The sequence below is a fragment of the Electrona antarctica genome (assembly GCF_951216825.1).
Source record: "Electrona antarctica genome assembly, chromosome: 9".
In the NCBI taxonomy this organism is placed as follows: Eukaryota; Metazoa; Chordata; class Actinopteri; order Myctophiformes; family Myctophidae; genus Electrona; species Electrona antarctica.
This window is the reverse complement of record NC_136790.1, coordinates 46564387-46591633: the sequence shown is the minus strand read 5'-3', so window position 1 is coordinate 46591633 and position 27247 is coordinate 46564387. Positions and strand designations below refer to the sequence as shown.

At 43.0% G+C, this 27247-nt stretch overlaps 2 protein-coding genes across 2 annotated transcripts in view; both read right to left on the bottom strand.

Moving 5' to 3' along the window:
* The window catches only part of kcnab2a (potassium voltage-gated channel subfamily A regulatory beta subunit 2a), a 200063-nt gene that overhangs the window by 147848 nt on the left and 24968 nt on the right, over positions 1-27247 (bottom strand). The window lies entirely within an intron of this gene.
* LOC306930021 (bolA-like protein 2) lies at positions 10758-11042 on the bottom strand (the record flags this gene model as incomplete). Its single annotated transcript, XM_079510760.1, has 1 exon — positions 10758-11042. The coding sequence occupies one exon, from the start codon at positions 11040-11042 to the stop codon at positions 10758-10760; it is 285 nt and encodes a 94-aa protein (XP_079366886.1).

The window sequence follows — 27247 nt, the reverse complement described above, 5'->3', positions numbered from 1 at the left end:
AATGTTATTATCAAACAAGGATAAATGAAATAAAATCGGACAGTAAAATGATGTGGGAAACATTGAACAATGCTCTAATACAGGGGTTCTCAACCCGTGGGTCGCGACCCCTCGGGGTCGTGAAAAAAATATATTTTATTTTCACGATTTTTCAAAAATAGCAGACCTACAAGCTCATAGCGCGCCACTCGGTGGCGCGCTATGAGCTTGTAGATCTGCTATTTTTCAATAGCTAAATTATAACAATGCTTAAAACATCAAAAGGGGTTCCCGCCCAAAATGGTTTAAGGTTATTGTAGCAGTCAATTTATATTGGGGGTCGGGAAGGGGCGAGGCGGGGGTCCCGAGACATTGCCAAAGCATTTCCGGGGGTCCCCGGCCAAAAACGTTGAGAACCCCTGCTCTAATAGGGCTTCCTCCTTCATTGAGGTGGATGGGGCTTTTATCACTAAGCCATACAGTATGACATAGCTCAATACTTTAACAACTTCTTCACCAGTAAAGTAGAAAGGTTAAGAAAGGATATGTCTTGTAATGGTGTGCATTGTTTCCTCTATATTAGACAAAATTATGAATAATAAGTGTTGTATGTTTAGTTTTGAACCCATCAGCTCTGAGGTGGTGGAGAAACTGTTCCTTTCAATACACAGTGAGAAGTTACTGAAGCCCACTGTACACCTGGTAACTAATCCAATTACTCACATTTTTTACCAAAGCCTGATGTGGGGGGTGTGTCCACAAATATGGAAGGAAGCTAAAGTTATTCCAATACCAAAAAATTCTAAAACAAACATCACAGGGGTTAACAGCCGCCCTATTAGCATTCTGCCAGTTCTTGCTAAACTAATGGAAAAATATGTCTTTAACCAAATTCAATCATATGTATCTGAGAATGTATTGAATACTGACTTTCAACACGCCTATAGAGATGGGCTTTCTACATGTACAGCACTGACACAGTTAATAGATGACTGTCTAATGAATGTGGATTCTAAGAGACTAGTGGGGTCTGTATTGTTAGATTTGTAGTGCCGCGTTCGACATTATTGATCCCAAGCTATTGCTTTACAAACTTTCATGTTATGGTTTTACCTTATCTGCACTAAGGTGGATAAAAAGCTATTTATCCAGCAGAGCACAGAGAGTATACTATAATGGGAGTCTCTCAGACACTAAACATATTCACTGTGGAATTCCACAAGGAAGTTGCTTAGGTCCTTTGTTGTTCACTATATTTACAAATGACATGCCACTGGTCTTAGACAGGGCCAAAATAGCCATGTATTCTGATGACACTACATTGTATATGTCTGCCACTAATGTGGAAGATCTGTCTGTAGCTCTCAACAAGGAACTACAGAACATATCAGAGTGGGTGGTGAACAATAGGATGGTCCTGAACATCTCAAAGACTAAATCCATTGTATTTGGATCACAGCATATGCTCAAGTCAAAACCCAAATTGAATCTGAATCTGAGCGATTTAGCAATTGAGCAGGTAGATGAAACAAAACTCATCTAACATGGTCTACTCATATTGAAAACATAACTAAGAAAATGGGAGGGGTTTGTCCATGATTAGGAGATGTGCTGCGTTTTTAACTCCAACATCTGCTGTCCAGGTCATCCAGGCAATAGTGATAGCCCACCTTGACTATTGTCCAGTTGTGTGGTCCAATGCAGCTAAAAAGGACCTGCGTAAATTGCAAATAGCCCAGAATAAGGCAGCTCGCATTGCCCTGAACTGCAATACTAGATCTAGTACAGTTGGAGGCCATCGATATTGTCCTTTTCTTTTTGCTGAGGTTTGCGTGATCTGCGCAAAAGGACAGTTAACCCATTTTGGGCGGGAACCCCTTTTGGTGTTTTAAACATTATGTTATAATTTAGCTATTGAAAAATAGCAGATCTACAAGCTCATAGCGCGCCACCGAGTGGCGCGCTACGAGCTTGTAGGTCTGCTATTTTTGAAAAATCGTGAAAATATTTATTTCAGAAAACTTGAGGATTTAGAAGGATTTTTTTTTAATTTTGAGGTCAGGCCTAAATGGGTCAAATGATAAGGGACAATATCGGTGGCACCCAACTGTAGTACACTGTTAAATCATCAGAAGCTGTCATGGCTGTGCGTGTAGCAGAGATTAGCTGCTAGTCTGGCTGGATTTTTAGGAACATTTGTTCAAATAAAAAAAACAAAATGCTTATATAAAAATATTCATTATAGCAGTGATAGACACAGACATAATACCAGACATGTTGCAATGGGTCGATTTACAGTGCCTAAGCCAAGAACTGGCGCAATGAAGAATACAGTCATGTACAGGGCAATGACTTTCTGGAACTCTCTACCAGTATGCATCACAGACATTAAGGGTAAAGGCATTTTAAGAAAAGACTGAAGGATTTTCTTATATATATGGTAAAATTGTAATTCTATTTATGTCAATATACTGTACCAGTTAATGTAATCTAGAGTGAATGCACTAACCATATTTGTTATGCTGTAATGTATTTCTTTTTTTTTCCTTTTGTGATATCTGTAATGTTGTTTTTATTTAAAAAAGAAAATTGTATGTATATTATTCTGTGAGGACCCCAGGAAGAATAGCTGTTGCCAGGTGTAACAGCTAATGGGGATCCTAAATAAACTAAACTAAAGTAAACCACCTAAACTTCTTTGGCTTTTTTTCACTATTTTGCAAAACATTTTTAAATAGTTAAAACGGCCAGTCTACAAGCTAACAACAAGTCAATGTTGATTGGCTAGTTGAACTATTTTTCAAAATAGTAAAAGAAAAAGGCAAAGAAGTTTAGGGATAAGGGGTTTAGCGGTGACGAGAATGGAGCCCCAAATGTATTCTGATACCAGCACTAGCAGGGTGACATGACAAGCATTAACATTAACAACTTGATTCATGTTTGTTTTGTTGAGACCATTATTTTGAGCAGATAAAGAGAACTTTCATTGTAGCTGTGTCTACGTAAAAGGCAGGTGTCGTCCACCCACCAAACCAAAGGTTTTTCTGTCAGGTGAAAATCTGACTATCTACTTGTGAAATGTAGACCACAGTTCGCCACCTAGTCGACTCCAAGGTTGCCAAGTCTGCTTATTTCCAGCAAAACTTGGATTGTTTTTTTTCCCCCACAGTTGCTTGCCTGGTTTTTGGAGGTTGGTTAGCTTATTTCTGGCAACACTGGCAACAACCTCGTGATTGGCTGCTTCTAGCCAATGGGACGGCAAAGCAGCCTCTGGGCAATGGGAAGCATATATATATATATATGTCTATGATGGGATATCCCTGGCAGCCACGCAGACTAACACACTGTCTGCGGCAGTGCAGGCACGTTTGCAATTAGAGTTGTCCCGATACCATTTTACAAGTACGAGTAATTCATTTTCAGTACTCGCCGATACAGAGTACCGATACAAGTACTTTTTATTTTTGTTGAGTAACCACTTATTGTACCCCCTTTTTCTCATAGATGCAGATGGATCTCCAATCTACACTTGTCAGTTGTCATCTATGCTTGTAGATCGGCTGTTTTTGGGGATTTGCTGCAGTGTTGAGTCAGACTTGCTCCCGTTGCATTCGTTCAGCCTATAGTGTCAATTGGATGTTTTGGTACTCGGGTCAGAGTATCGGGGCCGGTTCCGAGTACCGAGTAAGAGTACTCGAGGGTGGTATTGGCCCGAGTACCCGATACCAGTATCGGTATCGGAACAACTGTATTTGCAATGTTACAACGTCACTCCATGTAACTTCAAACCAAACGTGGCTGCATACACGTTACTAAAATATAATAATCATACTAATATGAGGGAGGGGGGGGGGGGGGGGGGAGAACACAATGGAGACAGCACACGCAAACGGCCGCAAAGCACGAGATTATGACACACAAACATACACGTTTCTATTTAACAATATAGGCTTATAGGCTATATCGGCTGTTCTGTTCGCATGCTGCGATGCGCTCATGTTGGCTCGTGCACGTGCGTGCGCGTGACGCACCACAGCTAAAACAATAATCGTACCAATATGGGGGGGGGGGGGGGGGGGGGGGCACACAACGGAGACAGCGCTTCTTTTCTTGTTTCTATTCTGATTATTGCCATGGTAACTGTAAAACTAGATTGGGGATAGAGTGGCCATTCTGATACACCACCATTCAGACGACGTGGCTTCGGTGTGCGCTTAGAGTTAAGCGTTATTCATTCATAGTCTGGATTTTCGGTGGTGAGGTGACCACCGAACTACAACATGACGTCACGAGCCGCGGTGAAGAGCAAACCACCGCCACCGCCCAGTCCTTCTCTCTGTTTTTACTCACCACCGCTCAACGTTATTTCAGCTCCGGTGGTCACGTGAGGTATGAATGAGCCTTTATATGGACGGGGTTAGTAGTGCGGCGAGTCGGAATGGCGGGCTTCCGAATGCCAGTGTATAACCATAACCAACTAGTTTACCAATGATTACAATTACAATTTAGGCATTTAGCAGATGTGATTTACAGTAAGTAAGAACACTACATGCACAGTAATACATCAAAAACATAAAAATAGTCATCAAGAGTCATACAGTACGTATGCCAAGAACCTAACAGTGGAATATCTCTAATGAATCTATGCGTATATGCTGTCTACATAAAATGCTATCCAAGTTACATAAATTGAGCCTTTGCACACGCCTGTAAGGTCGTCGAGGCTAGGGCAAGTGCTACTTGTTTTACCAAATTTCTAATAAATATAATCTGTTACTTTTGTTGCCACAAAACACAAACAAAATAGAAAATTACGCAGCATTTCCGTTTATTTCCTACTTGTTGACAGCGAGGCACACGGGGGAACCTTCCATGTGTGTGTGTGTGTCAGCTATAGCGGGGGTTCCCAAACTTTTTCGTGTCAAGGACCCCCAAATCAACATTTATCAGGGAGGATTTTTACGGCTCTAGCAGTGATTCCGAAACATTCATTTCATTTCAGTTTCCAGTTTCACACGCATTATGATACGGACCCCCGATGTAATGGCATTTCTATCTCTGGTACCCTAATTTATATTGTAAAACCACTGTTATTTTAACTCTGAGAGTGTACAAATGGAACCAAATGGACCCGTTTCCATTTGTACACTCTCTGAGTTACAGACCCATAAGGGTCCATTTGGTTCCTAACTATCTCACATTGAGCTAGGTACCCCCTGGAACTACCTCAAGTACCCCTAGGGGTCCCCGGACCCCACTTTGGGAACCCATGAGCTACAGCAAGACAGGGGTAGAGTGGCTTAGGGGTAAATTGGCCGGATGGGAACCGCAAGGTTCCCAGTTCGATCCCTGTGGGCTCCCCCAGAGTTAGTGTCGAAGTGTCCTTGAGCAGGACTCTGAACACCCTAATTGCTCCTGATGTGCTGGTTGGTGCCTTGCATGGTTTCCTCCACCATCAGTGTGTGAATGTGCGTGTGAATGGGTGAATGTAATGCACTTAGCGCCTTGGATAAAGGCGCTACAGTATATAAATGCACCATTTACCATTAATTCAGAGTAATAATAATAATAATAAACTTTTATTTGTATAGCACCTTTCATACATAAATGCAACTCAAAGTGCTTCACAGGGCAGTACATAAAAATAGCAATAAAACACAGGCAAGCAGTTAGACGGATAAAACAATGGTAAAGAGCAAACAACAAAAAAAGCATAAAAACATAGATGGACGAGAAACAAAGCACACCGCAAAAGGTCAGAATAGAGAACTCAACTAAAACTAAAACTCAATTAAAAGCAAGAGTAAAAAGGTGAGTCTTGAGTTGAGCTTTAAAAATGTCTACAGAGGGTGCGTGTCTAAATTGAAATGGAAGTCGATTCCAGGCTGTAGGCCCATAGAAGCAGAAGGCTGCCTCACCATACTTTTTTGTAGACATTCTTTCAGGCACTTCAAGCAGGCCAGCAGTGGAGGACCTGAGGGGGCGGTTAGGAACGTATCTGGGTAGGCATTCGCGGAGGTATGAGGGTGCAAGACCGTTTAGGGATTTATAAACAAGTAAAAGAATTTTAAAATCAATCCTAAAAACCACCGGGAGCCAATGTAGTGAGTGTAAAACTGGAGTAATATGATCTCTCATCTTAGTTTTGGTTAAAACCCTAGCAGCCGCATTTTGAACAAGTTGGATTCTGTCTGTTGACGTAGGCAGAGTTTAGGTTTAGCTTTAGTTTAGGACCTAAACTAAAGCTAAACCTAAACTCTTAGGTCATTGGAATACTTCAATGACCTAAACTTTAGGTCATTGAAGTATTCCAATGATTCAATTATGAATTTGTTGGTGAACATCAAATGCAAAATGACATGCTGCAAATCTGACAGACACTCGTTACCCATGGGCATGGCACAGTAATCTGGTAAAGTAACAGGTTACTTTTAAAAGTAACATTACCAATGCTGCTGCTGCCAATAATCATGAGAAACATCCCAATTGAGTCATTTTGCCAAATCCCCTGCAGAGATTTGTCCCCCATCTCTGCCAACCTCTACTGTTGTCTTGACAACCACTGGCCTCCTCCGATACACGAGTTATGATGAGCCACTTGTTTTCATCTGACGGCGAGGAGGAAAAATGTGATTACTTGTGATTCAAGTGATTGTTGATGTTCAATCGTAGCGTCTTCGCCATCGCTTCTGCCTACAGCCGCGGCGTAGGTTCTTGGCTTCACTTTCAGCCCGCTTATGATCACGTCCTCCATCCTTGTGTATTGTTCCACATCATGTAGCCTATGCTCCAATGCGTCTATTCTTTTGTCCCTCTCTTTGATGGTGTTTTTCAATGATTTGACTTCATTCACCAGTTCCAGCAGCGATGCTTGCTGTTTGACCAGGGTGCTCAGCTCAGCCGTGACATAGTTGAGTGAGTTTTTAATATCCTCGATGTTGTCTTCCATTGACTTTTGGACGGCATTCTTCTTAGGTGGCATTGTATATTTTTGTAGTAAGTTTTCACAATATTGCGTGTTTACTTACAAGTTATAGTTTGAGTTTTCTGTCAACCAAACTGCATACCGCTTTAGCTCTCTGACAGCTGTCAAACCGGCGTCTGACGTCACCGGTCACGAAAGCATAACAATGCTTAAAACACCAAAAAGGGTTACCGCCCAGAATGGCCTAATGTGCACAGAGGTTCATGCCATCTCCGCCAGTTCCTTCCTCTGCTGAACAAGCAATGTGTTGCAAGTGCAGTGACAAGGACACAATCCCCCTGCCAGCTCCACACCCACAAACACAGCCAATAAGAGCTTCATGAAATACCTAGAATGCCCCTGTATCCTCCATGTTGGCAGACACAACAGTTATGTGCAGATTGCAGAACAATTGCTATGCGTTGAATATAGTAAAATGGTTCTCAAAATGTTTTCTTCTTTGTACTCAAGTTTATCCGATTTCTGAACCCAAGTACCCCCTTTACCCGACTATACGCAACACAAGAGAAAAGAAACCCTAGCATAAAATGCTATATGACTGAATAATAATCCACATTACACAAGTGATATTCAATTAGTGACCGCTGAGCAGGTACATTTTAAACTGTGGGCATAACATTTCAATAAGTCAGTGTGTTCAAATGCACAGAAGACTGAGTCAAACAATCAAAAAATGGGTCTGACAATCAAAATTGTACATGCAGCTCTGCCCTCCATGCCCTCAGTGCCCACTTACTTGAATAATTACCTTAAAAAAGCGACACCCACAGCCACAATACTGGAGGGAGCGTAAACATCGATCTGGTGCCACCCACTTATAAAACAAATATGGGTAAATTCACCTTCCACACCACTGCTATTCAGGTGTGGAATGCCCTGCCCCCTTCCCATTCTGGGCGGGAACCCCTTTTGGTGTTTTAAGCATTGTTATACTTTAGATTAGGGATGTTGAAAAAAGTTGAAAATCGACTCGATTTTCGACTCATGCCTTCCGCGACTCAAAAACGTATGAGTCGAAAAATCGTTTTTATTTTATTTTTTTGTAATGGCTTATTATAAAACGTTATAAACTTTACTGTTTCAAATGTTTTCCAAATGGGAGAGGTACGTGTTTGTCTGTGTGACACTGCTGTGCTGCGCCTGTCAGCGTTGCTCCTCACATGCATGCCCTGGCTGCAGTTAGGGCGCCATCGTCAAAGGGTGTGGGGTGAAGGGGAAGGGTATCTTAGCAACACTGAATGCTCTGTCCCATTGGTCGTGTGCTCGTATCATGAGCCAATGGCTGCAGCTCTGAGCCCCCAGACCCCAGGTTCACATCTCATTGCTCACGCTCAAAGACAGGTCCGCTCTGTTCTGAGCTGTGAGCGCTCTTCTCTTCTCGTGAAGAAAGCAGGACAGAGTTGTCAAATAAATCCCGCCGTCATTCATACTGTATTTATTCCCCGACCCGACATTAAAATACGGAACAACATGCGTCCCGTATCAGTTCATTAGGGGACTTGTGACAGGTTGCAGACACTTGATAGTTGGGACATACAGTTGGGTGCCACCGATATTGTCCCTTATCATTTGACCCATTTAGGCCTGACCTCAAAATTTAAAAAAAAATCCTTCTAAATCCTCCAGTTTTCTGAAATAAATATTTTCACGATTTTTAAAAAATAGCAGACCTACAAGCTCGTAGCGCGCCACTCGGTGGCGCGCTATGAGCTTGTAGATCTGCTATTTTTCAATAGCTAAATTATAACATAATGTTTAAAACACCAAAAGGGGTTCCCGCCCAACTGTCCTTTTGCGCAGATCACGCAAACCTCAGCAAAAAGAAAAGGACAATATCGATGGCCTCCAACTGTAGCATAGCCGATAGCGCCACTGCTCCTTCAGTGTCGTTGTGTACAAAATAAAGTTTATTTTGTATTATTGGGCTTTGATCATCGATGCTAATTCTAAACATATGGAATGGATGCAGCTGCCGCATAAGTTGTGTTGCTTAAAGGAATGCATAGTTGCGTTCTCAACTGCTGCGCAGCAACAACAAAGAAATAACAAAAAAAGAATGGAAAAAAATAGGGAAAAAAATCGATCGACACGTCGATTTGCGGCCTCGACTTATCGATTTGCCAAATATGAGTCGATTGACATCCCTATTATTAGTTATAAGAGCCATGCAAGTTGGGAATACAGACATATGTTTTACAATAATACTGTTGTAAGCGTCAAGCGCATTACATTTTACTCTGCCACTTATCTTCCTCTTGTCCCATATACAGTTGGAGGCCATCGATATTGTCCTTTTCTTTTTGCTGAGGTTTGCGTGATCTGCGCAAAAGGACAGTTAACCCATTTTGGGCGGGAACCCCTTTTGGTGTTTTAAACATTATGTTATAATTTAGCTATTGAAAAATAGCAGATCTACAAGCTCATAGCGTGCCACCGAGTGGCGCGCTACGAGCTTGTAGGTCTGCTATTTTTGAAAAATCGTGAAAATATTTATTTCAGAAAACTGGAGGATTTAGAAGGATTTTTTAAAATTTTGAGGTCAGGCCTAAATGGGTCAAATAATAAGGGACAATATCGGTGGCACCCAACTGTACTTTCTGTTCCATTCATGGTGCTGCCACTCATTGTGGCAACAACACCGCACTAAAGAAGGGGTCAAGCGTCAATCAGTGAAAACGGCGCGTTGGTCAATCAGAGATGCATGCAAGGGCACGGTGATGCAGTCGGTAGCACCGAGCCTCACAGCTAGAAGGTCCTGGGTTCAATTTCCACTGGGGATGCTGGGGGCGTGTTCTCTCCTCCGCGTCATCAGTGCCCATACTCCAAGGTGGGATTGGCAAAAAGTGCCTTTCCGTGTGGAGTTTGCACCACAAAATACATGCAGTAATCCCTGGTCTCTATACTGCCTCCCCCTGGCCAGCCGGGGCATCTGATGGAGGGGAAAGGAACTGGTTGGAATAACGTGTTCCTTCCACGTGCAACGTCCAACCAGGGAAACTCTCTCCCGTCAGGTGAAAAGAAGCAGCTTGGACTACTCATGCAGAGAAGGAAGCATGAGGTCAGTCCGTTGCTCTCCCCAGGTTGGCAGAGGGAGTGTAGCGCCCAGGATTACATTAGATAATCGACACTGGGTGAAGGGTTACAAAAATCATGGGATAAGAATTTATGAAGTAATCTGCAATGCATAAACTGACCCCAAATACACAGATTCAGTGAACTCACAGCAGTTCAGGAATGGATATTTGCGTTTTATTTATTTTTTGGTTCTCGGAAACCCGCTGGTCCGATCGAATAACCACTGGAACAAGCGCGGAAAGTTTGACGCTGTCCGGTCGGATGTCGCCCTGGTAAAACGATTACAGTACATTACTTCAGGGGTTCTCAACCCGTGGGTCGCGACCCCTCGGGGGGTCGCCAAATTATTTTAGGGGGTCCCCAATTTATTTTCAAAAACAAAAACAAAATGTTTTTATTTTCACGATTTTTCTAAAATAGCAGACCTACAAGCTCGTAGCGCGCCACTCGGTGGCGCGCTATGAGCTTGTAGATCTGCTATTTTTCAATAGCTAAATTATAACAATGCTTAAAACACCAAAAGGGGTTCCCGCTCAAAATGGTTTAAGGTTATTGTAGCAGTCAATTTATATTGGGGGTCGGGAGGGGGCGGGGCGGGGGTCCCGAGACATTGCCAAAGCATTTCCGGGGGTCCCCGGCCAAAAACGTTGAGAACCCCTGCATTACTTACTGCCAAACACTGGTACCCAGTACTCACACCTAATGGTATGCGTGGTATTCAACTGCGAGGTATGTGTGCGTCGTGTGTCGTGAGTCGTTTCTCCCATTGTTCTGGCGTGAGGGTCTTCTGTTCCAAGGCGTGGATCTCTTTCAGTTCTTCTTCCAGGCACGCGTTCACCAGCCTGTGTCTCTGTAGGAGAGGCTTCCCCTCGAACCGCGACGACACCACCAACACCTTGAAGCTGGCAGCGCACCTGTCGGCCGAGGTGTCCTCCACCTCCACGTGCATCGCCACCAGCTCCTTGGTGAGCTTCTCGCGGATAAGATCCGCGGTTACGGCCATGGCCTCCGCGGGGGTATCAATACGATGTAACACCTTAAATACGGTTGTTTCACGTTCGTTTGTGGCCGACGTTGCAGAGAGTTCAGCGGAATACAACTGGGGGAAATCTCAAACTGCAACTTTCATATATGGGATGGCTTTACTCCTTCAGGGATGTCATCCGACGTGACGTCACGCTACGACGAGCTCACCGCCAGTGACATCACTGGCAAATACTTTGCACTTTTCGCCTAGCCTAGTGTCGTCATTACGAGCTGTATGTTGTCACGCTCGCGCAACTGAAACACATGCAGGACTATTGTTCTACATCTCAACTGACACACGTGGGTCAGTGACGTGACACCCCTAAAAAGTGTTTTTTAAAAACCTTTAAATAACAGGAATAAAAATGATTTACTTTTGTTCTACTCACTCTCATCTTTATGGAAACATATTTTGTTTTTAGATATTTTATTGGAATCAGAATGTATTCAGCATGTTGTTGTACTTGTGCCTAAAATCATCATATGGTGTGACATGACAATAATTGTTTATAAAATGAAAATGGAGTACACCTTTCTTAAGTTACTCACTTTATCAAAGTCCTTTATCATAACTAACCTGTAATCCACTATAGTTTTGTGAAAATGTATTAAATCTGTATATTATTTTCGTAATCAACACTCAATGTGAGGCCCATGTTGTCTTTCAACATATTTTGTATTTATTGTGACAAAACTTTCTCTAAAATTACAAATATTTGTGACTCTTCCTGATACTATTTGCTATTTAATCCATGAACATGAATGGTTTCATCATTAATAAAGGTATGATTTTTTCACTATTTGGAACGTCACACCAAATGATTTAGTGTCACACCGTATGATCATATCTTCATTTTTCAAAGCAAACTGTGTTTTAACCTACCTATTAGTGAGTACTGAACTTTACAGATTGATTAAACAATTACTCAGGAAAAACAGCAACAGGAAAGTTTTAGGTGAAGCTGTTTAAAACAAATGTTTAAATGGACAAAAGGGTCTTTGTTATTTATTGTTATATCTGTAGGATCATATGGTGTTTGCATCATATGGTGAGACAAAAAAGTCATATGGCGTGACAGGCAGACAGTCACACCATTATGATATAGTGTCACACCATATTATGTTTTCTGCACTTAACATAACCTTGAGGCTACTAGCTACACATTAGCATGCTAACAACATGCTAGCTATAACAAAGCAACATAGATTTTCATGTAATTATGACCAAAAAATCTAATAACTTTAGCTTTTTTAATGAAAAAGGTGTCACACCCACAGACACTCGGATGAGTCGCATTGGTCAGCGTTCCAACAAGATCGTATTTCATGGAAATGTTAAAATGATAATTCACCACAGACACCTGTCATGCTATTGTAATGCAAGTGCTGAGCAGCCTTACTGAAGAAGGACCTCTCTATCCCAATGGGTGTCCAAACAATTGCCTGTTGAAATTTCCCAAAATGGTGTCACACAATATGATTTTGGTTTGGGGGACAAAATCTTTTTGATCAGAAATGACTGAAAACATTATGCTTGGACTTTGAAAAGATTAGGCTCACAAATAGACATCTATATTATATTTATGGAATTTCTTTAAGAATTTTAGCATTTTTTCCCCTTAGTTTTATTCAAGTTCCTACTTTGAGAAACAGGGCCAGGACAGTCGCACCATATGAGTTTTGCTATGTTTGGTTGAAAATTCTGAAGAAATGAGGAATGAAATGTTTTAATCTTGAGTATGTTCACATGCACAATAATCTGCACAATAATCAGAAGGTTTTTGACAAATATATTTTGTATTTATACGCGTTTGACACTGAGGACAGCAAAGGACAGCATGTCACGTCACCCACCACAGACTATTGTTCTACATCTCAACTGACACACATGTAGACTATTGTTTTACATCTCAACTGACACACATGTAGACTATTGTTCTACATCTCAACTGAAACACATGGGGGACTATTGTTCTACATCTCAACTGAAACACATGTAGACTATTGTTCTACATCTCAACTGAAACACATGTAGACTATTGTTCTACATCTCAACTGAAACACATGTAGACTATTGTTCTACATCTCAACTGAAACACATGAGGGACTATTGTTCTACATCTCAACTGAAACACATGAGGGACTATTGTTCTACATCTCAACTGAAACACATGAAGGACTATTGTTCTACATCTCAACTGACACACATGTAGACTATTGTTCTACATCTCAACTGAAACACATGTAGACTATTGTTCTACATCTCAACTGAAACACATGGGGGACTATTGTTCTACATCTCAACTGAAACACATGGGGGACTATTGTTCTACATCTCAACTGAAACACATGGGGGACTATTGTTCTACATCTCAACTGAAACACATGGGGGACTATTGTTCTACATCTCAACTGAAACACATGAGGGACTATTGTTCTACATCTCAACTGAAACACATGAGGGACTATTGTTCTACATCTCAACTGAAACACATGAGGGACTATTGTTCTACATCTCAACTGAAACACATGAGGGACTATTGTTCTACATCTCAACTGAAACACATGAGGGACTATTGTTCTACATCTCAACTGAAACACATGAGGGACTATTGTTCTACATCTCAACTGAAACACATGAGGGACTATTGTCCTACATCTCAATCATGACAGTTTTCTGAATGTTCTATATCACTGGTGCTCAATATTTCATGTCAAGGACCCCAGAAATGATATGTATTTGGCCGCCGACCCACATCTGAAAATATATTGTTCCAGGGACCCCTCAGAAGCAAAGATTTGAGTTAAAAACGTTCGCTCTGAAAGTTTAGTTACCCTTTAATGTCAAACCCTGAATGATAACTGGATCTTGTGGAATGCTTTTACAATGTTTGTTGAGGGGCGCTAGCCCCTCCTATATGCAGCTTTCCGTCACGTCACATCTCACATTTTGCCATCGACAATGAAAGGAGAATTTACGTCACATGTGCCTGAAATATGTCGTAAATTTGTGGCAACACAAACATTAAATGCCATTGACAATGAAAGGAGAATTTACGTCACATGTAGGCGAGAAAATCGGCTAACCAATCACATAAATTCAGTTGTCATCTTACATGATCATGGTGGTGGAGTTTTTTTTAAACATTGCATCATCATGATTAAAAGATAATAACATAAGTTGACAAATTAATTCATGAAGAAGTATGATATTTTTACAAGATCGCCCCTCACTACACACAGGTGTGATTTTCTTTTCGTACTCTACCAATGCACACCAATTTGGCATTTTGTTGTGGCCAATCTGGCCACCAATGGTAACAGTTACAGGCAGCCGTGCTGGGAGAGAGAAGTAAACAATGGTAACAGTTACAGGCAGCCATGATGGAAGAGAGAACTAAACAAGCATTCCGTGCAAGGCCTGTATTTGGTTTAACCTCTAGTCTATGCTAGTGGTTCCCAAAGTGGGGTCCGGGGACCCCTAGGGGTCCGTGAGGGAGTTCCAGGGGGTCCCCAGCTAAATGACAGTTTGGAACCAAATGGACCCTTATGGGTCTGTAACTCTGAGTGTACAAATGGAACCAAATGGACCCGTGTACACTCTGAGTTAAATTAGCATAGATTTTACAATATAAAGTGGGGGTCCCAGAGATATAAATGCAATTAAATGGGGGTCCGTAGACTTATGCATGTCAAACTGGGGGTCCTTGAAATTAAACGGGTTGAGAATCACTGCTAGAGCCGTAAAAATATTCTCTCATGGGGGTCCTTGGCACATATTTTCAAATGTGAGTCCGCGGGCTAAAATAGTGTCAATTTGGGGGTCCTTGACATGAAAAAGTTTGGTAGCCCAAGGTCTATGCCACCCTTACAGCCTCAGACAAGTTACTGCAACCACAGGAGTCATGCAGGAACAAGAACAACCACAGGAGTCATGCAGGAACAAGAACAAACTAGGCTTAATACCAACTTGGATAGAACTTAACCCAGCCAGACATATTATGTTCAGCTCCCACAATGACTCACTCAAAGAGGCTCTCATCCACAAGTCTGTGAACAACACAGCACTGTAGGGCAAGTTGACAGCCGAAAACATTACAAACTAGAAAAAGTGCCCCTCGGGGCACAGGTCTCCACCAAGCCAGGTCAGGTTGTGGCCTCATGGTGGCGCTATAATATGCCAATGTGAAAAGGGTGCCATTTCTTCATACGCCTTTGATGGCAATTGGATGATTTGAGGCATTTTGCATTTTGTTCCAAAAATGTGTTTTGCAAAAATCAACCTGTTGGTGGCGCTATAACAGGCCAATGTGAAAAGGGTGGGATATATTCCTCAGCCTAGTAAGAAAATGTGTGAAAGATTTCACGTAAATTGCATGCTGCGTTCATGATTTGAGGCTTTTGTTCAAAACGGGGCAATCTTGCAAACTTTGAAAGCCAATTATAGGCAATTAGGATGGAATATGAAATATCAGACAGATCCGACTTGAGCACATGACTATAGAGATACTGTGTAACGATTTGTGAGATTTTTGGACAGAATCTGGAGGAGTAATATCAAAAAATGTGTTTTACAAAAGTCTCCTGGTGGCGCTATAAAAGGCAGATGCGGAAAATGCAGGTCAAAGGTTTGTCCTTGGCCTCTAGGGAGTGTGCATGCAACGTTTCACGCAGATCGGTGCAGTTTTAGGTAAAAAATGTGAAAAGCTGCCTCATGGTGGCGCTATAACAGGCCGTTCTGGAAAATGTGGGGCAGAGGTTCATCGTTGGCATCCAGGGAATGTGTGTGCAAAGTTTGGCATCGACCGGGTTAACGGTGCCGGAGATTAGCTGGTAACGGACGGACGGAAGGACGGACGGACGGACGGACACACACTGACGAGGAATTTCCCATCTGACCAAAAGGTCATTTACATACATTGATAGTTAGTCTATACACCCTGACTTTGAAGCTTTCATCCCTGCTGTGAGAACACAGTGTGTCTGACACTTTGGCTCTGGTGACTTGGAACCCCCTTCTCACCTGTTCCCCCCCCACCCCCCTTCCTTGTAAGCAAATGGTTCTTCCATCTCTGTGAGCTTGTTATTCTGTCTGTGTTCCCGTCTCCGGGGGCCTGTCTGAGACCCATCTCTCGGGGTCCACCTTGTGGGCGGGACTAACGCTATATGAACTGTGCCTCCTGTATTCTGACATTAAGCTTTTGGATACGTGCCTGTGTGGTTGGGGGAACCAGCATCTGTGGTCACGTTAATAAACATCATCTATTAAGACAGTCTTTCGCTCATCTTTGTATTTCTCACGCGTTAGTTCAGTGCAAAAACTGCCACATCAATTTGGTGTCTAGAAGTGGGATCCAGCGATGTCTGAGCTCCGGGAGATCAAGCCACGATTGTCCATCACATCAACGCTCAAAAAGGACAGAGATCAACAGGAAATCCGCGGCTGCGATCTACGGAGTTCAGCGCCTGGATTTAAAAAAACCCGTGGCTAGTTGGCTACACTGAAACGGTGAGAAATTTCCAATTTCCAAACATATTCCTGACAATTGAAGTGCTACATTTTTAAAGGGTTTAATTAAGTATGCTAAATTCTAAGACCATATTTTGCCAGCCTATCTATTGTGTAAATCTAGCCTAGTGGACAGAAAACGACCTTGCATTAAATAACACAACGACACCTTGTTACACTGTGGAAACAGCAAAAGATATCTTGTTGCACAAGCAGCATAAAGACATTTTGCTGTCCTCACAGAATAGCACAAAGATAGTTGCATGTTTTGAAAAACAACGACACCTTGTTAATCTGTGGAAACAACAAAGATACCTTGTTGTATAAAACAACATAAAGACATTTGTTGTCCTCACAAAATAGCATAAAGATAGTTGCATGAAGTCAAGTTTGTAACACAACGACACCTTGTTACTCTGTGGGAAAACATAAGATACCTTGTTGTATAAAACAACATAAAGACATTTTGTCCTCACATAGTAGCATAACGATACCGTGTTACATTGCAGTCAAAATTGTAACAAAAAGACACCGTGTTACTTAAGACTAGACAGTCCACATTGCTGTGTACTGAGAGAAAAGTGTGCCGGTCCCAGAGAACAGGGACAGGTGACAGATTAACATGGTGGGAAAATACTAGTAAATAGTCTAGGAGCATTTTACTGTCTCAGTGATTGTGATAAACTATTGAAAAAGTACATAGCAGTAATTAAATATGGGTAATAAAAAAAGTGCAGTCGCACTCCCAGAGGACAGAGAAAGGTGGTCTTCTCTAATGCGCGATATGGTTGCGAAATATGGCCTAGGAGCGTTAGACTGTCTTGATGAGTGGAAACAAATGGGGTTTCCGGAGCAAGGCTCTTTAAGTGTGGGAAAATTGCTTGAATTAGATAAACTACTAAAAAAAGCTGAGAAGAAAATGAGACAGAAAAAGACAGTAAAAACATCCAAACTTGACAAATGTGACCTGAACAAAAAAGTATTTTCAATGTGGATGGAGGAAGCACAGTACAGACAACGGGAGAGTCATATGAAAGAACTGCCAGACATAGATTCTTTAATGGAGGAGGAGAGCCAACCACAGGCTCCTCCTCCATATATCGCTTCAGGGCCCAAATATTCGCAGAATTCTATTTTTTATCCTTCTCTGCAGGCGCCATCCCAAATCGGCCTCGACTGCCCTCCTATGCCAGCCAGTCAACCCCCGACGTCTACCAGCCGAAACGTCACTGCTCTCCTCACACCTTCTGATCTCACCACAAGCCCGCAACCCCCACAGAGCAGTCAACCCCCCTGTCTACAGACTGCTCTCCTCACACCTTCTGATCTCACTGCAAGCTCGCACCCCACCCCCCCCCAGAACATTCAACCCTCCTCTCTGGGAAACCCACAGCCCCCCTCCGCTCCGACGCCATCCCTGGTGTCTGCTATGCTCACCCTATTGGAAGAAGTTCAACGCAAAGAAGGCAACATGAACTCCACTCAAGCCAATGACACCAATAATAACCAACGTCCATCCTACACTGACATTTCTAACCCAGAGCTGGGCAACGGTAACAATACAAACACAGCACAGCCAACAACTCCAGTTCCCGCATCGACAAGACAGAAGACCTTGCCCCCACCAGTATATCGGTCCACCCCTATTCACAACGGGGAGACAGCGGCTCGTCACAAGAATATCGCCATCACCCAGGACAACACACTGTCATATGGGCAGGGAAGAAGAAGGCCTGGGGCAGTAACACGTGCACAGGGGGCGCCACGGTTTTATCATCTGCCAGGCAACACGCCCACCTCAAATGAACTTTATTCTGACCCATGGATGGATGAAGAGGAAGACAACATAATACAGGCAGCTGACATGCAATGTCCAATGGTAGAAGTAGCCAACCCGTACGGCGACGTAATGATGGTACAACGCTTATGGTCCCCAGACGACATATCCCAATATGCCGCTACACTAAAGAAGCCCAATGAAGTGGGAGGACGCCGCTGGACTCAAGAACTACAGGCTTTTTGTCGTACATACAGACCTACCATGAAAGAGGTACTTGACATCTGTGCCAAGAACATGGAACCTTCCGAAATGCAAGCAGTCCTAGATGTTGCCCAAACATATCAAGATGAGAGGCCCGTCCATGTACAATTTGAGAACAATTACAGATACATCACTGCTGTGGATACAGTTTGTGAGAAGATTATGACACTCTTCCCAACGATATTAAATCTGACTGAAGTGCACAACTGTAAGCAGGGCAGAGATGAAACGGTCAGTCAGTTCCACCACCGCCTGGAGGAAGCCATACTCACCCACGGAGGGGGAAAAGATCCGAACGACCCATTTGCCAAAGCCTTCCTGGTCAGTCAGCTAATAAGCAACATGCATGACAAACTCTCTAAGCGTGTGAAACAATCTCTCATTGGCTACAGAACAGCTGATCCGGCCGACATCCTCAGGCACGCAACTCATGCAGAGGAAGTCGAAAACGACATGAACGAAAAAGAGAAGAAACAGGATCAAGAAAAGACCGAAGCCCTCCAACTTGCCATGATTAGTGCTGTCACTACGCTGTCAACAGACAAAGAAGAACGACAGCAGGAGACACCATATGACGACAGTAGAGGCTATTATGACGATCAAGCCTACCATTCATCAGAGCCAGGCTATTATGACGATCAAGCCTACCATTCATCAGAGCCAGGCTATTATGACGATCAAGCCTACCATTCATCAGAGGGAGCCAGCAGAGACCGAAGGGACGAAGAGGATTATGGGCACCGGCTGGCAGGGACTGGTGGACAGGATAACTGGGGCCGATGAGGGACAGCGCTTCCAGACAAGAATACAATCGCCAGTCCAGGTTATGCACCCATTGCACACACACACACACACACACACACACACACCCCCCCTGGAGGACTGTCCTACACACACACACACACACACACACACACACACACACACACACACACACACACACACACACACACATACACCTCCCCCTATCAGACGGCCCAATTAAAAAAAGAAGGGAAAAAAAAAAAAAAAAAAAAAGTGGGGAGAATCACTTGACGGTGGACTCTTAACGCGTGTTGGACAGTTTGCGTCATGGGAAAATCGTTTCTCATCTGGAAAGAAAATATTGTTTGAAATATATGATTTTGTTTTCTGTTTATCTGTTATGTTATATTTTGCTGTGCTAATACAGGTCAAATGAATTCAACAGGGTACTGTATTAGTATCATTTTTAGGGTTTTTGGTTTATTTGGTTATATGATTTTGTTTTCTGTTTTATCTGTTGCATTGTCCCTTTAATGAGAAAGTGTGTAAGTCATTTAATCCATGGCCAGTTGGTACAGTACCAACTGATCCAAATTATTGAACCCGGAAATCCAGCCTACGATCCCTTTGATGTGTAGATCATGATGGGTATTGCTGTATGCTTAGGGCTTTGTGTCATTCTTTTGCTTAAACCATTTCACTTACTATGTATTTTCTTCAAATGTGATATTATGATGTATTATTTTGATATTGATGGAAAATTCACAATTATTGTTAAATTAAGTTGTTGTTTAATTAACAAAAGGAGGGATTTGACGAGGAATTTCCCATCTGACCAAAAGGTCATTTACATACATTGATAGTTAGTCTATACACCCTGACTTTGAAGCTTTCATCCCTGCTGTGAGAACACAGTGTGTCTGACACTTTGGCTCTGGTGACTTGGAACCCCCTTCTCACCTGTTCCCCCCCCACCCCCCTTCCTTGTAAGCAAATGGTTCTTCCATCTCTGTGAGCTTGTTATTCTGTCTGTGTTCCCGTCTCCGGGGGCCTGTCTGAGACCCATCTCTCGGGGTCCACCTTGTGGGCGGGACTAACGCTATATGAACTGTGCCTCCTGTATTCTGACATTAAGCTTTTGGATACGTGCCTGTGTGGTTGGGGGAACCAGCATCTGTGGTCACGTTAATAAACATCATCTATTAAGACAGTCTTTCGCTCATCTTTGTATTTCTCACGCGTTAGTTCAGTGCAAAAACTGCCACATCAACACACACACACACACACGGACGGAGTGCAAAACATACTCTCTCCCCATGCCTTCGGCCTGGTGGAGACAACACACAATGCTTTTAATACATTTGCGTTGTAAATTTAGATGGGTGTATACCTTGTGCTTTGCTGGCTTTACTGACATTTCATTAATATTGGTTTTGGTTCTTTACTCTTACTTGTACTTGAAAAATAGCTGATGTACAAGCTCGTAGCGCGGCACCGAGTGCCGCGCTACAAGCTTGTAGGTCTGCTATTTTTGAAAAATCATGAAAATGTGGCGCAAATCTTTATATATATTCTTTCAAAGCAAACGTTTTTAACTCAAATCTTTGCTTCTGGGGGGTCCCTGGAACAACATATTTTCAGATGGGGGTCGGTGGTCAATTACATATCATTTTTGGGGTCCTTGACATGAAATATTGAGCACCACTGATATAGAAACATAGGTATTTCAGAACACTGTCTGTGACAGTGACTGATTTAGAAGACATTTGTAGAATCATCCTCAGGTCTAAATGGGTTAAAACACCAAAAGGGGTTCCCGTTCAAAATGGGTTAACCACTACATAAAGTATACTTTGTATACTTTGTATCCTTTTATACACAAAATCTCGTATAATAGCCAAAATTAGATTGTCTATTTAATAGCAAAGCTACAGGCTCTCTGTCTACCGAGCAATCTTCGTTCCTACTCTCACCTATGGTCATGAAGTGTGGGTCATGACCGAAAGAATAAGGTCGCGAATACAAGCGGCCGAAATGAGTTTTCTCCGACGGGTGGCTGGCATCTCCCTTAGAGATAGGGTGAGAAGTTCAGTCACGCGGGAGAGACTCGGAGTAGAGCCGCTGCTCCTTTGCCTGGAAAGGAGCCAGCTTAGGTGGTTCGGGCATCTGGTTAGGATGCCTCTCGAGCGTCTACCTATAGGGTCCTCGATGCACTGGGCCACTGGGAGGAGACCCCGGGGCAGACCAAGGCGCAGATGGAGGGAGTACATCGACTCACTAGCCTTGGAACGTCTCGGGATCCCCCAGGAGGGGGATGTTGCTCTGGAGAGGGAAGACTGGAGCACTCTGGTGGAGCTGTTGCCACCACGACCCAACTACGGATAAGCGGTTGAAGATGGATGGATGGATGGATCTACAAGTTCACAATGCAACGAGCTTGTAGTGTAGACGAGACCTGCCATTTTCGTTGAAATGTTCACCTATTTTGACATGCCCAGAATAGGGAGGCTACATAGGGTTCACAGGGTTGCAGATTTGCAGAGCAGTGACCTTCTGCTCGTAAAAGGGACGTGCGATTCTAAATGCCAGCTGAGAGGTAACAGCTTTTAACTGTGCTCATCATCAGCTGTGTGAGAGCGAGAGGGCGACGCCGTGTCTTGTCCTGCATGCCTCAGGATCAGACGCATGCTATTAATCCATTCTGGACGGGAACCCCTTTTGGTGTTTCAAGCGTCGTTATGCTTTAGCTATTGAAAAATAGCAGATCTACAAGCTCGTAGCGCGTGCCACGCTACGAGCTTGTAGGTCTGCTAATTTTTGAAAAATCTTGAAAATGTGGCATTAATCTTTGAATATATATTCTTTCAGAGTGAACGTTTTGAACTCAAATCTTTGCTTCTGGGGGGGAGGGGGGTCGCTGGAACGACATATTTTCAGATGGGGGGGGGTCGGCGGCCAAATTCATATTTTTTGGGGGGGTCCTTGAAAATGTTTCAGAACGACTGACATAGAAACAGAGTTTTTTCAGAAAACTCTCAGGATTTAGAAGGCATTTGTAGAATCTGTTCTCAGGTCTTCATGGGTTAATAAACGCCTCAAGAAGAGAAAGACAATGTCACTGACTTCCATCTGTCTGATCGCATGCACGTCGTCTGGCGACGTCTGACTCACTCCCCCGATGCGTTGGCAGCGAGGGTCACTCTCTCACAGAGAGCGAGGGTCACTCTCTGTGCACGCCACCACTGCAGGACACCCCATCCATTGTCCAGACTGCTCTTTTCACAACACTGTCTCAAATAGTCAATCTAGGATCTAGAGATCACCGTTTCCCCCAAACAGTGAGTGAGGCCAGAGTGGTGTTTTAAGCATTATGTTATACTTTAGCTATTGAAAAATAGCAGATCTACATAGCGCGGCACAGAGTGCCACGCTGTGAGCTTGTAGATCTGCTATTTTTGAAAAATCGTGAAAATGTGCCTCAATTCTTTGAATACATTGTTACAGAGTGAACATTTTAACTCAAATCTTTGCTTCTGGGGAGGTCCCTGGAACAACATATTTTCAGATGTTGGGCGGATGCATATTACATATAGTTTTTGGGGCCCTTGACATGAAATATTGAGCACCACTGATACTGTACATAAGGTTTTTCAGAAAACTGTCAGGATTTAGAAGACATTTTTAAAATGTCGACGTCAGGCCTAAATGGGTTAATAAACGGCGAATTAACCCATTCAGGCCTAAATCATGACAATTTTCGGAAAGATTTGAGGTACATTTTAACGATTTTTCAAAAATAGCAGACCTACAAGCTCATAGCGCGCCACCGAGTGGCGCGCTATGAGCTTGTAGATCTGCTATTTTTCAATAGCTAAATTATAACATAATGTTTAAAACACCAAAAGGGGTTCCCGCCCAAAATTGGTTAATGGTTAATGTGGTTAAACGCTAACGTGACATGGATGTGTTCCAGGTCTCAATGGATTAAACAAATAGCGGGTTTGGCGTATTACGCAGCACCGACACATGGATTAAATAGCGGGGAACACGGGATACGCAGTAGAACTGTTCATCTGACCTGATCTTGTATAGTGGACAGTGACCTTCTAAAAGCCTTAGCCTCAACACAATAATAAACTTTATTTATATAGCACCTTTCATACGTATAAATGTAGCTCAAAGTGCTTTACAGAGCAGAAAAGATAATAAAAACAAAAGCAAGAAAAAACAGCATTAAAACAGGCATGCCGTTAAAACAATAGTACAATAAGGCAGTGTCAAATCAGGCAAAGGCAGTGGTACAAAGATAAGAACAGATATTTTAAAACTCAACTAAAAGCAAGAGTAAAAAAGTGAGTCTTAAACTGTGTCTTAAAAATGTCTATAGAGGGTGCCTGTCTGATCCGCAGTGGTAATTTGGTCCAGGCTGTTGGCCCATAAAAGCAGAATGCTACAAGGCACAGCAATTATGAATCCAATCCATTGGAGCATGCTTTAATAGAATGAAGTGGGTACATGAAAGAGATTAGGCAGTAATACCATAAAGTCCACACACCTTCAATAGGACACCGACTGTCTCACACGAAAGGAAGATTGACAACATCCAAGTTACACTAAAATGTCCCCCCATCTATCTGCCCAATGCCAATGCATCGCACAGACACACATCGGCCTAAATGTTCCCCTATCTGCCCAATGCCAATGCATCACACAGACACACATCGGCCTAAATGTTCCCCTATCTGCCCCATGCCAATGCATCACACAGACACACATCGGCCTAAATGTCCCCCTATCTGCCCAATGCATCACACAGACACACATCGGCCTAAATGTTCCCCTATCTGCCCCATGCCAATGCATCACACAGACACACATCGGCCTAAATGTCCCCCTATCTGCCCAATGCCAATGCATCACACAGACACACATCGGCCTAAATGTTCCCCTATCTGCCCAATGCCAATGCATCACACAGACACACATCGGCCTAAATGTTCCCTTATCTGCCCAATGCCAATGCATCACACAGACACACATCGGCCTAAATGTTCCCCTATCTGCCCAATGCCAATGCATCACACAGACACACATCGGCCTAAATGTTCCCCTATCTGCCCAATGCATCACACAGACACACATCGGCCTAAATGTTCCCCTATCTGCCCAATGCATCACACAGACACACATCGGCCTAAATGTTCCCCTATCTGCCCAATGCCAATGCATCACACAGACGCACATCGGCCTAAATGTTCCCCTATCTGCCCAATGCCAATGCATCACACAGACACACATCGGCCTAAATGTTCCCCTATCTGCCCAATGCCAATGCATCACACAGACACACATTGGCCTAAATGTTCCCCTATCTGCCCAATGCCAATGCATCACACAGACACACATCGGCCTAAATGTTCCCCTATCTGCCCAATGCATCACACAGACACACATCGGCCTAAATGTTCCCCTATCTGCCCAATGCATCACACAGACACACATCGGCCTAAATGTTCCCCTATCTGCCCAATGCCAATGCATCACACAGACGCACATCGGCCTAAATGTTCCCCTATCTGCCCAATGCCAATGCATCACACAGACACACATCGGCCTAAATGTTCCCCTATCTGCCCAATGCCAATGCATCACACAGACACACACATCAGCCTACCTAGTACCTACATAGACCTTTAGTGCAGTGTTGTTTTTGGCAGCAAAATTTGATTTTAGTTTTAGTCATAGACTCTCTTCAATAGTTTTCATTTACTTTCAGTCACCTGGAATGTCTTAGTGTTTAGTCTAGTTTCAGGCGACTAAATGTCATAAGATTTTAGTCGACTAAATCTACAGTTGATTTAGTCGAACAAAATGTATTTTGGCGGGCCTTGATGCCGTCGTAATGACTGATTTTCTCACTTGCTGAAAATAGCCGATCTACACAACGCGTCGCAGCGCAACGCGTTGTGAGCTTGTAGATATGCTATTTTCAGCATGCAACCAAGTGTAAAATGACTTATACTTGATTAGTGATCGACCGATAATCGGCCGTGATATTCATGTTTTTCATTAATATCGGTATCGGTGCTAAAAACAAATAATCGGAAAAAAAACGGCCGATTATTATATTTCTCATAAATGCGCAAACATGGTGAAACAACCACTTTCATTGAAAATCCGGTAGAGTACGGTTGTAAGGAGATGTATAGCTGCGTGTCTGACTCTCCCAGTGCTCCACTCCCAGTGGAGTAGTAGACACCATAGACATATATACATAGACGCCCCTTCCGGCTCTGAGGCGTGTGTCACCATTGAAGGCACTATTTTCCCGACATTCCTTGCGAAGAATAGCGGAAGCAAAGCGGAAGCTTGTCAAGCTTCCGCGTGCGTAACATAAGTCCCGGAAAAGACGCGCTGTGATTGGCCAGTAGTCACTTGAGTGACAGCGAGAGACATGGAGGAGTCACATGAGTGACGTCACTTGGGGAGCGACGCAGTCGCCTTCAGCAAATGCCTTCAGCACTTCTAAATAATAAAGCTGCGGAGAACTGTTGCTTTGTGTTCACTCTTTAATGTTTTCTGTTAGTAATCTAATCCCCCTTGCTCTGATGTTGTATTGTTAATAACTTTGTTGTTTGTGTTTGTTTGTTTGTCTTGTTTTGTATTGTAATGTATACGGTCATGACTGTTATAAAGATTTGTTAAAAAAAAAAAAAAAAGCCTTCAGCACTGCACTTCCGCCTTCATTGGGATACACGTCGCTCCAATGAACTGCAGCGGCAAATGAGGCATCTATTTCTTAATATCTATGGCTGCAAACAACAGCTGTAACGCGTTGTCTATTGATTGCCTGTTGTGTGTGTGTGACTGTGTGTGTGTGTGTGTGTGTGCCAGCCAACTGAAGCACAACTTTTTTTTCCCCCATCCTGACCAGCCTAATATGATTATTGCATTTTGTCTATATGCAATAACTAACTGCAAGCCAATGAAGAATGAAACAATCAGTAGCATTGGCAGTCTTCATTTCTAATTCATATTCATTTAGTTGCCAATAATTTTTACTGTTGGCCAGTGTTTTGAGACATATTGTCTTTTATTGCTATAAAATGAATGGTAAAAACAAATTCTACATGCATTAAAAAAGTGGCCAGTGATCTTGAAAGTGGCAAATTTCAGTGGTGGAGTAAAAACAAGGTAACATGGCTTTGGAGAGTTTGGGCAGCAGATCTACAAGCTCTCAACATGTCATGATGCAATGTGCTGTGGGCTTGTAGATCACCAATTTTGATAAACTAGAACGGTGCCCATAGGGCCTCTACAGCCCATTGGGCACTGATCTACTTGGAACGATGCAAGTTGGAAATGAATGCCCCACCCAGATATCAGGTCTGTCTCCCTTTTATGCCCATATATGGAGTTCTTTGTAAGGCATGCCCAAATAGGGAGTATATGCAGCCAGCTTGTGGAGTTCTGTCTTCTGTGTCAGGCATGCCCAAATATGGAGTGCTGTGAGGTCAGAACAGGCCAGCTCCATATGGACGCTGGGCATGGGCCTGGTCAAGAGCCCGGGCAGAGGCCTTTTTGGGGCGGTTCTGGACAATTACACACACACACACACAAACACTTGGTGCATTCATAGATAGATAGATAGATAGATAGATAGATAGATAGATAAAATTATATATATGCTGCTACAGTACATGTTTGCACTTGAATTAAAAAAAAAGCTGCATTTGATGGAGGGGGGGAAGTGTTACTGAAACGATGTTGGTGCTTCTTGCACTTCCTTTTTTATAAGCGATACATATTCTCCAATGCATTTAAAGGAATTCTTGTGTTGGAATTTATGTTACTGTAAAAAATGTTTTACAGTAACATATATATTTTT